Here is a 14370-nt window from a genome sequence, read left to right on the forward strand (position 1 = left end):
AGTACAGCTCTCTGAAAAGGGTCTTTTTGACTCATAAATGCATTTGATAGCTGAAAGTACATTTTGTGGTAACAATTTGACTTGGAATGGAATATTTTTACCTTGTGGTATTACTCCTTTAGTAAAAGATCTGAATATGTCTTCCATCACCTCGGACCCCTTACGTCACACACTCATGTGCCTGCTCTGCGATGTGCATACACACACCCGACTGTTCAAGAACTAAACTGCTTGGCAAGCATAATGTCCAATGGCTTTATTATCATTAGTAGCCATAGTTTACTACACACTACACATAAGATACTTACGGCTGTTGTTTTAAAACGAATACACTTCCCAAGCAGAGGATATGCATACACACAGTAACGGCAAGGTGTGTTTGGTGCCATTTTCTTCCAAGTAAATCCTCAAAGAGATTGATATATTTCATGTTTTTATTTTTAAGGCTGACACCGATTAGTCAAGAGGTACACACAATGAATGACCACAGCTTTCAACCAGACCTTTCTCTCAAGTTATTTTCTGTTTTGAAGGACTTTAAATATCCCAACTCGCCGATAATTTGAACAGCACGGTAAAGTACAGTGGACATCGAGTGTAAACATTTGTACAACAGTAGGTGAAGAGGTTATGAATGGATGTTTAGGCTATTAGTCATGAACTTATTGTCCTTGTCCAAAGTTGGAATTAGACTTTCATGTTTCTGCATTGCTGAGAAGTTTAATTCCTGAATATAAAAGACAAAAAGGTATAAGTGAGAGTTGAGAAACCAAATAAGTCGGCCAATACTGCCTATGATACATTCATGACATTAGGAGCCACCAAAGACTAAGATAATTTATTTTCACAATGACTAATATTTAGCCTTAAAGTTGTGACACACATAAGTTGGTGCTTGTTAAAGCATTGTCTTTGTAATGAACTTGAAGAGACACAATGTCTGGAGTTAGAACAGCACTGCTACTTCCAAAAAAAGCATGCCAGTCTGCTCCACAGGGTTTACACAGTTCCTCTGGGAGTGTCCCTCCTCATTCAGAAAAAGATATGCTTAAAAAAACATTTTACAGTCATGTATAAATCTCCAAAGCTATAATGCCAGATTCTTCTTACATTTTATGTTGTATGTCAAACAAAATATTGGTTGTGCTATAATGCAATCAGAGAATATTTAACAAAAATAATACATAGTACTAGATTTGTACAAAATATACCAAACCTCTCCAACGAAGCCTCGTCTTTATGCCAACGCTCGGATGTGAGCTCTGGTCCGTGTGCCGCTGTGACACCGGTACATAAGGGCTGTGATATTAAAGATAGTTTCAGAAGTTAGACCAGAATGTAGCCGAGAGACAAACGTTGACAAGTCAAAACGTGTTAAAGTATAAAACAAGTCGTGCTGTCGGGAACCGGGTCCATGTTTCCCTCCTTCACACGGTTTCAAGAGAGTAAAATGGTGTCAAACAGAGGAAGGCAGGTTCTACATATTGCACCTTAGAAAAGAAAAGTTACAACGATCATCATAAACGTCGACAGTCTTTCCAAGTCCAAGTAAAGGCTGACGCTTGAGATGTGTTAGTTTGGCTGTGGTCACTTCTCACTTCCTGGTCCGGAGATTCTTCAGCTTGTTAATCTTGAAGAACAGAAGGAGGTTGTGGGTAAAGTTCTTTGAACTTCTGATGTTTATCAAACCTGGCGTCCATTTAGTCCACGGCCAACGTTAATACCATGACTGAGTGAGACAAATGGCGAGAGGCTTGACACTGAGGCACACACTGATTTATGAATGGCTGATTTCATATGGCATGATTCCTTCTTCTCCAAAAGACATTCGTTATCTCGGAGGTTAATTATTGAGAGGAATCAAGTGTGCCCTCTGAAAGCGGTCGCTTTCTATGTTTGCAGAGGCCCGTCATGAGAATGAAATAAATTGCACAATTCCTGGTCCTCTTGAACATCTATGTGGGGGGTTTGAGTGTGCGTGTGTGTGTGTGGTAACACGTTTGCATGCCGAAGCGTTGCTGTTGGAGGTTTAGTGCCAGGCCCCTGGGGTAGAGGGCAGAGGGTGTAATGAACAGAGCACAGCTCACGGTATGCGTTTATTCTTTGAGTACGAATGAAAAGTATGCATTGTATTCTACAATAAAACCCACCAAGGGAACATAGTGCAAACCAGGCACATACAAACAAAGCCCGACTGACAGGAGGCATTTCAGTGCAACGTGGCTCAACATCCAATACACTCGGCGTATTTAAGTTGATTAAATTAAACTGCTACCGGAGCCACTCGTGACCATTTAAAAGGCTTAGAAAGCCTCTTTCAGAATAAAGAACCAACACATTTCCACAAATATATAAATACATTTTTATATAAATAAAAATTAACATTTGTGTCACTTCAGAGGAGATAGTCTCGAGGAACAAAGCACTAGTTTTAGGTCTGTGAGATCTTAAGCTATTGAAGATTTAGCAAACATCTTAGTTATCGCACTCTTTGAAGCAACAGGCTCTCCACCACTGTGTAAGACAGACGGATTTTAAGTTGATTACATTTTTGAAGACCAATAAAAACCTGCCATGTTTGTTTTAGTTGCCCTGGCTCTTGGTAATACCTCAGGATGCGCTTCACACTTGGGAAGGGAAGTCGTGTTCCCCACATGTCCTCAGGGTTTCCTCCAGTGGCCTCCATGAAAAGCCGATCATGAGAGCGAGGTTCCCATCCGTATACTACTGCACTGGTTATTGCCTTGTTTGAAACAAAGATGGAAATATGGTGTTGAGGGCATTAAAAGGTCCAGTGTGTAGAATCTGTCCGGCTCAAGCGGTGAGGTTGCAGATTACAACCAACTGAACCGTAGGAATGCCGAGCATGCCGGAGACCCGTGGTAATCCAGTGTTTGGTTTGTCCAATCTGGGCTCCTGTAGAAACACGGCAGCCCGCTCCATGAACAGCACCCATATCTAGATATACATGGTTCGTTTTAAGGGAACAAAGACACCATTCATTTAAGTAGATTACACACCAAATTAAATATGCTTAATATTATATTCCATTCCTGTCAAGAGATCTCTAAATGCTCCACGCTGGACCTTTAAACGACTTTCTGAAACCTTAAACGCCGAAGCACCCTGTAGCTGCAGTTCCTCCAATCAGGTTTCTGTCTCCAGTACAGAAGTAGCAATCCACTTATCTTAGAACCAGAAGTAAAAAACATGCATTTAAACTTTTTGGGAGTAATGAAAGAAGTCCTGCTAAAAAAGTATTTTAGCAAGGAAATCAGAACATAAACCAACTCAGTGCCACTCCATGAAAGGTTATACTTGCTTTGCAAGAGTTTGACACCCGTAAGTTAATAAAAAGAAAAAGAAACCGCTTTGAGGATCGACTGAACTGCAGAGAGCCGGCCAGGACCCGTTTCCCACAGCGGTTCACGATTGCTTTTTAGGGGTCCACACACATTAAACTAATGCTTCAACAGGACTACCTGCTGTGAGAGTAAAAGCCACATCATCCATACATCCACATTCTCCTCGACTCCTCTGGTCCTCTGCGCCTAGGAGCCCAGGGTGTTGCCCCGGGCCATCCTCTGCTTGAGGCTGTGCAGCAGGTGTTTAGGCAAGCAGTCCCAGTAACTGGACAACCGCTCCCTGTGCTGCGAGACGGCTTCCATACAGAAACTGGCAGGAAGGGAAAGGAAAATATGAGAACAAAATCATAAAAAAAGACTCGGCTTCAGATGTTAAATAAATTCACTCACCGAACTAGTGATTTGGGCTGAACGTTGAAAACCAGTAACTCGTTGCTGTGAGCCTGTGGAGTGAAAACAAGATTTAGTTCAGTTCAATAGAGAAACATTAACTCTGTTGTATTAAGATGTGTCTTACAGCTCTGTGATGAGACAACAGGTTGTTGGCACAGCCTCCAAACACAAACACCTCTCCATCAGGACCAGAGCACGCCGTGTGCCACAGTCTGAAATACACACAGCACAAGGTCAAGAAGAGTCCACATACAATACGTTTCCTCACAAAACACACACCCAAATGACTGTCATGAGTCATCTCGCTGGGACTTTATGGAAACACTTGGAGTGATATGTGAGGATTACCTCGGGCTCTCTGGATGACTGTGTTTAAAAGGCTTCCATTCATTTTTGCTGACATAGTACAGCCAAGCGTCACCTGAAAAACAGAAGTGTTAAAACAAGCCGTCATTTTGAAGTGGCGTGGGATTACTCCACCATAAGTGTCAGACTCACTGAGTGTGTCTCTGTCTGTGGTGAAACCTCCAAATAAGAAGATGTGGTCTGGTGACACAGGAGTGAAGGAGTGCCAAGACCGGCCCGCAGGACCCTGCTGGGGAACGCTCCTACCGAGGGACCAGTGAGCAAGGAAACCGTGAGGGACAATGCTTCTTCTGAGGAACATTGGATTAGATTATGCGGTGGTTCGACATGAATGATGGAAACACCACTTACATTTCATGCCACTCCCATGTGTCGAGGTCAATGTAGTACAAGTCATTTAGTCTGTAGTTCTGTGGACCAAAGGAAAGAGAGATGGACTGAATCATTATTAATATCACAGTGAACCGGTAGGTAAATAATTCACAAGAAGGTTTAAGACACACACATCTTGAACTCTTCATTTTTATTTCCCTACCTTGTACCGTCCCCCAAACACGTAGCCTCTGTTCCCAACGGTGGCGCAAGCATGAGCTGCTCTGGGTGACGGGGTGTTCCCCTACACCCAATCCACAGAGAGAATAGGTCATTTCAAATACTTTGTGTTCATTATCATATTTTAGCAAAAAGGCGTGTGACTGGATAACGATAAAGGACGTGCTTGCGAGTGTGATTTTGGTCGCGTGTGCTTACCCTGGTGGTGGGCTGGCTCCAGGTGGAGGTCTCCAGGTCCAGGACGTGGATGTGGTTGTTCCAGCCTCGTCCTGGGTTGTCCCACTGCAGCAGCAAAAATACATCAAACGTCTTTACAGGAAAAAAGACACTCCAGCTTATTTGCCTAACTTGCTATGAAATACTTATATTTAAACTAAAAGAGAATAGAAATAAACATTGAGAAAAGAAGCAACTTTTGTCTTGGTTACAGACCACAAGTGAAGACGACTCATCATATTCAAAGGTCCCTTGATGAGTTCCTTGTGCAGTATAGCCATAGCCTCCAAAGAATATCAGTCTGTGGAAAGAATACAGACACAACTCAGTAAACATGGATTTCTCCAAGACTAACAGCCAGTGACTACTCATGCATTTATTATGTGATCCCGGCTTAAACTAAAAAGCCACATTAACATGTTCTGAACATGCAGAATATGGTATTGAAGTGTGCATGTTGTTTAACATTAATGTTCAACATCCAGGGGGGAAAACGGGGAGTCATCCATTACCTGTTTTTCTGAACCCAGCACCCAAGCTTATCCTTGCAGGATGGAGGAAGTCCTTTCAGATCCTTCATTTCCTCCCAAACAAGGCCGGTAGCTCGAAGGGGCAGACGATAGATCTGGAACAACACAGCACAAAATAAAGGCAAACTGAAATATAAGTGCAGAAACAGTAGGCTGATCTTCTTCAATTTCTTATGAATAAATATGAAACAATCCTTTTAGAAAAATGAAAACGTTTTTTAAAGAAATATGTTTAATGTAACTAAGTGTACCCGGTTAGTGTTTCCTCTGGCGTGATGACCTCCAAATAAGTAGAGAACTCCATCAACACACAGCCCACAGCTGCCGGACATGGAGGTGTGCAGGTTGCCTCCCGCCACATGCTTCGTCCTGGGAACATTCAGGTGGTTTTTATCTACTTTGCATGCAGATCACATGAATCCAGGGCTGAGGACAATAGCATCAATATGCAACTTAAAAACAACATCTCTTACCATACTGCAGACTCCATGTTGTACATCCAGATCTCATTTCTCGGCAGATACAAGTCAAAGAATCCATGGTTTTGCGCATTCTTGTACAGAGGGAGAATGTATTTTAAATAAATGTACAGAGGAGTATAACATATGATATAATTGCATATCCTACGATTTCAGGACATGTATCTAATACACCTCTTACCTTATATCCACCCCAAACATACATGATGTTTCTGTCAATCACTGCTATATGACCACTGCGCTCAGCTGGGGTGTCCAACTCAAACAACTCGGATGATTCGAAGTCCAAGAGCTCTTCATCCTCGACCTCTTCTTCCTCCTGCTCTTCCTCCTCCTCATCCATATCGTCATTGACCATCCAAGCAAACAGTCTCTCATCTTCATCTCTGTCCGAGTCATTGTCATCCTCCCCGGCTGGCAGATCGAACACATCTTCCTCTATCCCCGCCATGTCAGTCTCTCCTGCGGCCAACAAAGGACACAGGTCACGGGGGTCACGGGGGTCCCGATGAGGCCCGGGCACACTGCCCCGAGCTAAAGGGGCAACAACAACGCGCACATTCACAACACTAGCGTTGCATATCAAGAGCTTCCTTGTCGGCAGTTAGCTTCAGAGAATGAACGATGTTCTTTCGGAGTTTCTACATCAGATGCGCACCTTTAACGGTGTGCTCCACCGCCAGTCGCGTTGTTCGCGGCAGCTAACGCGAGCTAGCACAGCGGCTGCTGCTGACGCACTGTGCCAGCGGCACTATGTCGCTAACTAAATCAATGTTGGCGGGTAGCTTCGCTCTCGTGTTCAGACGTCGCCTCGCGGTGGTAGTCAGACTAACTGATGTCCGCCGTGAGCTGCATATCGTTTGTAAACGCGATAACGTTAGCGTCGTTAGCTTCAACGAGTCGGCGGAAGGAAGGCTAACCGTCACGTCCGTCGCGTTGGGGTCAAAGAGAAGACGCGCTACGTGCTACGTGTCGTTCTCGGGTCAAGAGTCATCGCACTTGGTGTTACCTTGTGTTGTCGAATGTTTGTTTTTCATGCACATTTGAAAAGCAGTATCCTACTCCATCTGTGTGAGGTCATCACAAGCGTTCAGGGGGCACGACCGGAAGTTGTCGACCTCCTCGAGGCGCCATCTTGATGAGGTCGGTTTAAACTTCAACATAGACCTCATCAAAACAACCACAGCAGCGTGGACAATATACAGTTCTAGCTAATGGGGTTTAACGCCTCACAGGTCGACGGTGTGTTAAACAAGTTTAAGTTACAGTCAAGTATTCCATATAGACTCCCCCCCCAAAATAATTTACTTTACAAAGGAATGACCTTTACTTTGAAAATCCTTTGTCAAACACTTGATTAATAACCGTATTTATTAACCGTATTTATATTAATAGTATATTGCATGCAGGTATGACAAATAAAACATCTAATTTCATGGTGAGAACAATGTCAGCCCAACACTAAAAAATATAGATTATCTTTCAAGCACGGTAGACGATACGGTTTTAGAGATGGCTCAATACAGAGCTGATAGTTGTGCATACCCACATATTTGTCAGGATGTTCTGTATAGTGAATACAAACTTTATTATTAATGACAGAAGTACATACAGATCTATGATACAGATACTTACAAAATAAAACACAACAGCAATTTGATTACCAATTCATCTTTACAGTCAGTATCATACATAAACTATGTACAACATTTTTACTCGGATCCACTTCCTGATCCCGAAATTTCGTTAGAGTCCTTGAAGTTTGCTGCAAATACAAAAATATAACTGATTAATATGATATTTTAAATAACAGTAATCGGTAGTAAATGACGTGGAGAGAAAAGTGAAACCTGAAGAACATCCCACCTGTCTTCAACAGTTCTGCTGGATGGGTAATACACCTTAAATGTGAAGCCACTTTTGGGGAATGAGCCCTGTAGAAATAAATGATTGACAAATCCATCATGAGTGCATATTGAGACAATGATATAACTGACAGAAAATTATATTTTTCCCCCCTAAAAAAATAGTGTATGCTTCTGTTTCTTACCGGGTTGACACAGAGGCAGTCTGTGTTTTTAATGCTGAATGGGTCGTATTTGTCTGCAAAGATGATGACATCAGGGACTGGGTAGACACGCAGGGAGTAGTCGTACGCCCAGAATACAGGACTCACATACAGAGGGAGTGGAGTCAAGTGACCCTGGGATAAGATGGTCTTCACAAACTGGAGAGGAAGAGGAGAACATTTTCAATTGTGTTTGATTTAAATGAGACTAAGGCGGAATAGTTTACAGACATCTTTGCATCAAAGACACATTGCTTAGGGAGTAGGTATGGGACGGTGTAGGATCGGATTGCAGATCTCACAATAAATTGATTATCGGGATTATTGTAAATATTACCATGAGTGACTTAAAATGGCTCGCTATCATGCTTTGCTTCTTAATAAAATTACATTAAAATGTTCAGTAATCACATAACCTTACGTTTGACGTGTGTGGCAGCGGGGGGTGTAGGCTCGGCTGCAGAGTGGGTGGAGCGGGGGTGTGGTTCAGGGAACGGTGTCTGATTGTCATCAGCTGGACTGATTGGTAATCAGATTGGTAATCAGTCCAGCTGATGACGATCTGTGTGGGTTATCTGAGTCGGTCTCCATAAAGGAGCTGGCAGAAGGAAGATCGGGAGCCATGAGCAGAGACACAGTCGGCGGTCAGAGCGCTCAAATAAAGCATTTTACCAACGTTCCCTCTGGTTGCGCATTCCTTGGTGCTTAGGGGGGGGAAACCTACTGGTGACGGACACAATCCTGTCACAACGTGTTTTTAGCATATTTTGATGTTTATCTGTAAATATCGTTAATTGCAGTTATTTAGGCCAGGATAACCGTGAGACGCAATATTCTTATTGTCCCATACCTACTAAGACACACTTTGAATTGATGCAAAAAGCTGAAATGACTAGGTACAAAGGAAAATAAAACCTTTGACAACTCAACTAATAATACTGTACAACTGTTTACTGAGAAGAATGCCCCTCAGTACGAAGGTTTGCTCAGAGAAGCTGAAACTCACATGGTTTGGAATGTCAAGATTGTTATTGGGCAACCGGATGCAGTTCCTGCACATCTTGTTGACCAGGTCTTCCCTGATGATGACAATCTCTTGGCTGCAGTACTGGATCCTGACAGGAAGAACAAAGCACGTCACTTGTAGTTTCTGAGAACAGAAACACTGCCAACATGTCCCGTTTCCCAAAGGCTGACAAACGACCTTGTGGACACCAGAACCCGGATAACTCTACAAACAAATACTTATTTGTAATGCCTCGTGTTTTACCTGCATGGGTTAGTAGTAAACACCGAAAATGGCACCCTCTGCCTGAACTCCTCTGTGATGTGATCTGCCAAAGGGGGCCTAAGGAAAACATATTCATTTAGATTTATCCAAACCTCACATAATGATATTAAAAAGCAGTTTTCTCTGAATGTTTACCGTGGCAGGATGTTGCCTGGACCCGGGTCCTCAGGGCCAGGAACAAACACAAAGCGACAGCTGCAGGGTGAACACATTGACATTGAATAGTTCAAGGTGCCGTATGGAGTTTTCATGTTAACAAACAAAACTTCTGTTGACATTCATGTTGCTGACCAAAACTCTGTCGCTCTAACCAGCATGCTCAATGCATTTACTTCCACACTGGCAAGTATTTCAAATCCAGCATTGTAACATTTCTTGGTACGTTACTGCTACCCTACGACCAGTGGAACAGTGTGTGTCAGCTGCATGTGCACTAGGTAAACAAAACAGGAACGCAACGGTAAAAAAAACAGCTCCACAGCGACCAGAGGGAACAAAATATGCAGGGAAACTTAAGAATAGAACAAAGTCACAACAATCAGATCCTACCTGCTGTGAATGCTGGGGTACGCACATATAGCATCAGCAAGAGCCTTCAGTGAGTCTAGGAGAAAGGAGAACAAAAGTAGTAGATTCTGAAATGCGGTCCATTTATTTCTTAAATACACACAGATCTCAAAATCTACAGTAGGTTATGAGTGATGATGACCCCAAAGTGTCACCTTTGAGTGATTTGATCTGTGTTTTTCCATACGGAGCAGAAGAAAAGTTTCCACACAAAATGAAACTGGTAGGAGGCATCGAAGCATAGCCTGCAAGACAGAACAAAGCGAATGTTAAACGGAGTCTCGCATCGTGCATAATCTGAACCAGTAGAGTTCACACTGAGTGAAATACCAGACCTGAGAACATTGTGTTGAGCTTCTCCATCACTTCAACGTTGTCCAGCCAAACATCAGAGACAATTACGAACATGGCATCTTCATTCTCCTCCTCCAGCTGCTTCAGCTTGGCTGATGCTTTCACCGAAGTGGTGGACGGACCACCGAAGAAGTTCAGATTGCCGTAGTAAGCCCTGGCAAAGAAGCGTCAGTGAGCCCCCGTGTCCTTCATACACGACACCATGTCTACGAGAGTTCAGTGTTCTGGAAAGGTAACTTAATGCTGAACGTATAGCTGAAATACATCAGATTTTTTAATTATTGTAGTGGATTGTAATTGGAGACAGTTTTGAAACTCTACAATTGAGAAAATAATTGATGTAATTTGCTTGATGTTACTTCAATGACATTTCTTTTTGCATATCAACAAGGTAAAACAAATTCAGATAGATTCTCCCTCAATCCTTGCTCTAATTCATGCTATACAAACTTAAAAGACTTCCTGCAATACCTAATGTCAGGTTGTAGATATTTCTACAATTAAAGAAAATGATTCTCCACACTTCAAGTCCACTAACCTCGTGGCAGATGACGACTCCGTCGGGGGAAAGCCGAAGCCATTAACGTGGAAAACAGAGTCCTCGTACCAACCTGCAGGACAAACCATCACTGTGACGCATGCAATACGACTTTATGGTTAAGATGAATGCAACATTTTAGTTTTCTCGACTGCAGTTGTAGTATTTGTAGTTATCTTACCCTCTGCCAGCACAAAGCAGGATTCTGTGTACAGGCCATTATGAAACTGGTGAGAACATAGTTAAGGAACACCTCCACTCTAAAAGCAACAACATCTTGTATGATGTCGTTTGGATGCTGATCAGCTCACACAAACATATCAAAGGATATTGCTTTGGACATTTCAAGCTGGACTGTTCCACTTGGGTCCTCCAGGTAAAATTTACCCTGAAACCAAAATTAACAAATCTTCTAGAAACTACATAATACATTGAGGGAAAAACGGGAAGGCTCCGGAGATCTCTCCTACTCACCTCTTTCAGCTGGGTGACCATCCCCAGGACAATCACTTCTCCCAGTTTAGAGGTGCTACCAAGCAGCGCTTCAATTGTCTTGAGCTAGAAAATACAAATAAGCAAAAACAAACAAAAAAACACCAATCTGTTCGTCAAATGCAAAACAGTAAGATGCATTTGGTTTTCAATTTGTGTTTTAAGATTTGTTACCTGAAATTTGTTTTGGCCCTCGTCAACAGCAGCTCCTATTGCAGGTGGGGTGAAGAGCTGGTGCCGATGGACCCGCTACAACAAGATGTGTCTGTGTAAATACAACACGCTACACCAACTGTGGCCCCACCGTCTGCACGGTCAATAAAGACCAAAAAGCCACGGACCTGTTGTAAGATGGTGTAGCGCTCCCTGAAGAGTTCAGCTTTGTCTTTGGCCAAACCACACAGACCGGGTGCCGAATGGCTCGTCATGGCAAGGCTGACAGAACAACACAAAGTGAAAATTGTCGTACGTGGGAGTGTATTCACTGTTTCCAACACGACAACAATGACACATTTCTAATTGACATCATTTGGGGTTGAATTTGACACAAAGCGAGACATGGTCCCTTCACTCACGGGACAAATTTCTTCCGCTCCGTGCTGTAAATGTATCTGGGCACATCGAAGGCTCCAATAATGTTAAACACATTATCTCTGGAAGAGAGTTAGACAACTTTCAGCTTAAGATAATTCAACCACGGGAAATGTGGTGCACATGTCCAATTGTTGCACTTACATGGTTTCATCACAAGAGCGAGTACAATCCTGAACTGCAATCTCCACCACGGACAGCTCCACCATACTGGAGGTCACTGTTGGAAACACAGGCTGTGGTCACGGGCTCCAGGAGAGCCAGGAGCTGCACACTGAACACGACCCACAGACGCTCTTACATGGCTGCTTCTCCACTGCGTCCAACACGCGCTCAAGAATATCATCCAGTTCAGAGGCATTGGTCGACTCCAGGACCTCCACCAGGTGTCTGCTGGCCTCACTGGACGACAAGAACACAGCATGTTGTTAGGACTGTGTGTGTGTGTGTGTGTGTGTGTGTGTGTGTGTGTGTGTGTGTGTGTGTGTGTGTGAGAGTGTGTGTGTGAGTGTGTGTGTGCTTACTTATGTTAAAAAAGCCATGGAAATAATTAACATGTAATCTGAATATTTTCCACTTTAGAAACTAACAGGCTACATATCGTGTGCATGTTCATTGTTTGTTTGTTATATATTACATATTTAAATACACGTGTCACTTTAAGAGTGAGCATTGACCGCTTTCTGTGTCGTTATTCCAGTGAATCCCTCAAACAGGCGATGTTAAATTGCTGGCCTGGTTATCGATAGTTAGAGAAGAATTCCTGCAACATAATAATCGACAGACAACCACAGCCTGCTTGATGTTGACAACTTGCTGTTGCTCACAACATGCCGCCATCATGAGCCGAGCGCTGCATGTTCACGTCAGGATCTCACAGAGCGACGTCACACCGCAGCTGCTCCTCCGAGACTTACGGTCGCAGGATGAGGCCCCGCATCTTGAAGCCAGCGGACATCTTTGTCTTTATTTGGCGAGCAACATCCATGGTTGTTGTTGTCCGACTCAAGATTTGGCGCTAAATATCAACTTCCGCATGCATTTCATCACTTCCGCCTAACGCTCCTCCTCCTCCTCTCTGCCAGGGTTGCGTCCCGAAGAAGTAAAGCAACACAACGAAGAAACATTTCCAACTCCCACTCTTCTTGTTTTTTCCCTCCATTCTGAGCGTTCAGTATCATGTTGATTTGGGTTCATCTAATTCACCAACAATACCTCTTTCACTATTAAAATGAATATGTGAGTGTATGTGGCGTTACATAACACCATCATAATTTTTACGATCAATGTTATAAAAGCCATTATCATTACTTGGCGTATTGTATAAGTATAGCAATAAATTAGTTTTATAAGTTACTTTTATTTTGGTAAGCAAAGTAGACCGGACGTGGTGTTAGTTCTCGTCAACTTGACGCAGTGAGTGACGTCACATAGAAGTGAAGCTGCGCTGCTGGAGCAGCAGGTGGCGCTAGAGGTCACGTGCTCGACCCAATCCCAGGGAACCCTTCTGAGGATCACGTGACTGTAGGTGTTGACGATATGTGTATGACGTCACGGAGTTAACAATTTGACAAAGCAATTGTATGGAAGCCTGTGGGTAAAATTTACAGATGTTTCATCCAAATATACATTTTTTGTTGACAGTTTGGGATTGTTTTTTAATTAATTTCTTCCATAAAACAGATTGATCTATCCATTCATCCATCAACAATTCATGAGGTAAGGGCCCATGTTTAAAATAATTAAGAACCAGGAATTTAATAATAATAATAATAACACATACTTAAGTGCATTTATTAATTGCATATTAATAGACTACATGTTTTCTCTCCAATCTCTTGTGGTTGAAGGCTGTTGTCAAACCAGTGAAGAAATCTGGCTATGATTATAAACGAGGATACAGTATTGAATAACTTCAAAATATAGGTGCTTTAGGTCAAAATATAATTCATAGAAATGATTGTTGTCTTAATATATTCATATTTTCTTTCTGTTTTGTTCTTTGTAACAGAGTTGTGCTTGGTTTGAAAAGGTATGCTCTGAACGGCCTTCTGTCGGGTTGTCGGTCGTGGACCTGCTAGTTAAACCACAGGATTCTTATTCTGAAGGAAACGGTTCAACCTGTTGTGGACCTGCTATGTTGTACGTGTTATTGTGTTGACGGGAAGTTATTCCAGATGACAGTAATGGTTATCGCATTCACTGAGTTCAGGAGGCCAGTGAAGGTCGTGTGACCTGTGAAACTGTTAAACCAGTCAATCCTATAGCTTCGTCCAGGCGAGCCAGCTGGGACTGGCAGAGAGAGGTAGGATGTGGGTCCTGCTCGCGTGGAGAGAGGTCATCTATTACTGAGCAGAGTTGACTTGAAGTTATCAGTGTTTAATTTCTAACAAATAAAACAATAATACCTTTTTTATTTCCAATATAAAACACAATTACAAAACTCTTCTACTTGTTTTATTGGGATTTACCCTTCGTTAAACAAATGCAGATAATGTCATCACAACCTCCGGGTTCCACCGCCAGGGGGCAGCAGCCTTCAGGTTTCAATGTGGATGAACAGCCGAG

At 42.8% G+C, this 14370-nt stretch overlaps 2 protein-coding genes across 5 annotated transcripts; both read right to left on the reverse strand.

Moving 5' to 3' along the window:
• Positions 1-420: 420 nt before the first annotated feature.
• Positions 421-7010, reverse strand: klhdc2 (kelch domain containing 2). 4 transcript variants are annotated; one of them, XR_008833121.1, is made up of 15 exons: positions 6911-7010; positions 6083-6363; positions 5896-5975; positions 5674-5791; positions 5405-5517; positions 5109-5193; positions 4875-4958; positions 4660-4740; positions 4476-4534; positions 4257-4366; positions 4107-4179; positions 3883-3970; positions 3756-3808; positions 2610-3675; positions 421-1299 (listed from the first exon to the last, which is right to left on the reverse strand). XR_008833121.1 is itself a non-coding variant. In XM_056425608.1 (14 exons), the coding sequence occupies exons 1-14, from the start codon at positions 6942-6944 to the stop codon at positions 3552-3554; spliced, it is 1383 nt and encodes a 460-aa protein (XP_056281583.1). In that variant the 5' UTR covers positions 6945-7010; the 3' UTR covers positions 2084-3551. The 4 variants fall into 4 exon arrangements, 1 of the variants encoding a protein (XP_056281583.1); XR_008833120.1 differs by having other exon boundaries at positions 421-1630; XR_008833122.1 differs by lacking the exon at positions 421-1299 and adding an exon at positions 1637-2043.
• A 455-nt stretch (positions 7011-7465) lies between these two features.
• On the reverse strand, positions 7466-12849 carry pole2 (polymerase (DNA directed), epsilon 2). Its single transcript, XM_056425607.1, has 19 exons — positions 12720-12849; positions 12104-12204; positions 11947-12022; positions 11787-11864; positions 11553-11646; positions 11386-11460; positions 11194-11277; positions 11051-11107; positions 10901-10949; positions 10720-10792; positions 10163-10335; positions 9983-10072; positions 9810-9864; positions 9396-9455; positions 9240-9317; positions 8976-9084; positions 7952-8128; positions 7768-7835; positions 7466-7666 (listed from the first exon to the last, which is right to left on the reverse strand). Exons 1-19 carry the CDS (start codon positions 12788-12790, stop codon positions 7648-7650), a joined length of 1587 nt encoding a protein of 528 aa, XP_056281582.1. The 5' UTR covers positions 12791-12849; the 3' UTR covers positions 7466-7647.
• Between the last annotated feature and the right edge of the window lie 1521 nt (positions 12850-14370).

The sequence above is a fragment of the Pseudoliparis swirei genome, chromosome 11 (assembly GCF_029220125.1).
Source record: "Pseudoliparis swirei isolate HS2019 ecotype Mariana Trench chromosome 11, NWPU_hadal_v1, whole genome shotgun sequence".
Lineage (NCBI taxonomy): Eukaryota > Metazoa > Chordata > Actinopteri > Perciformes > Liparidae > Pseudoliparis > Pseudoliparis swirei.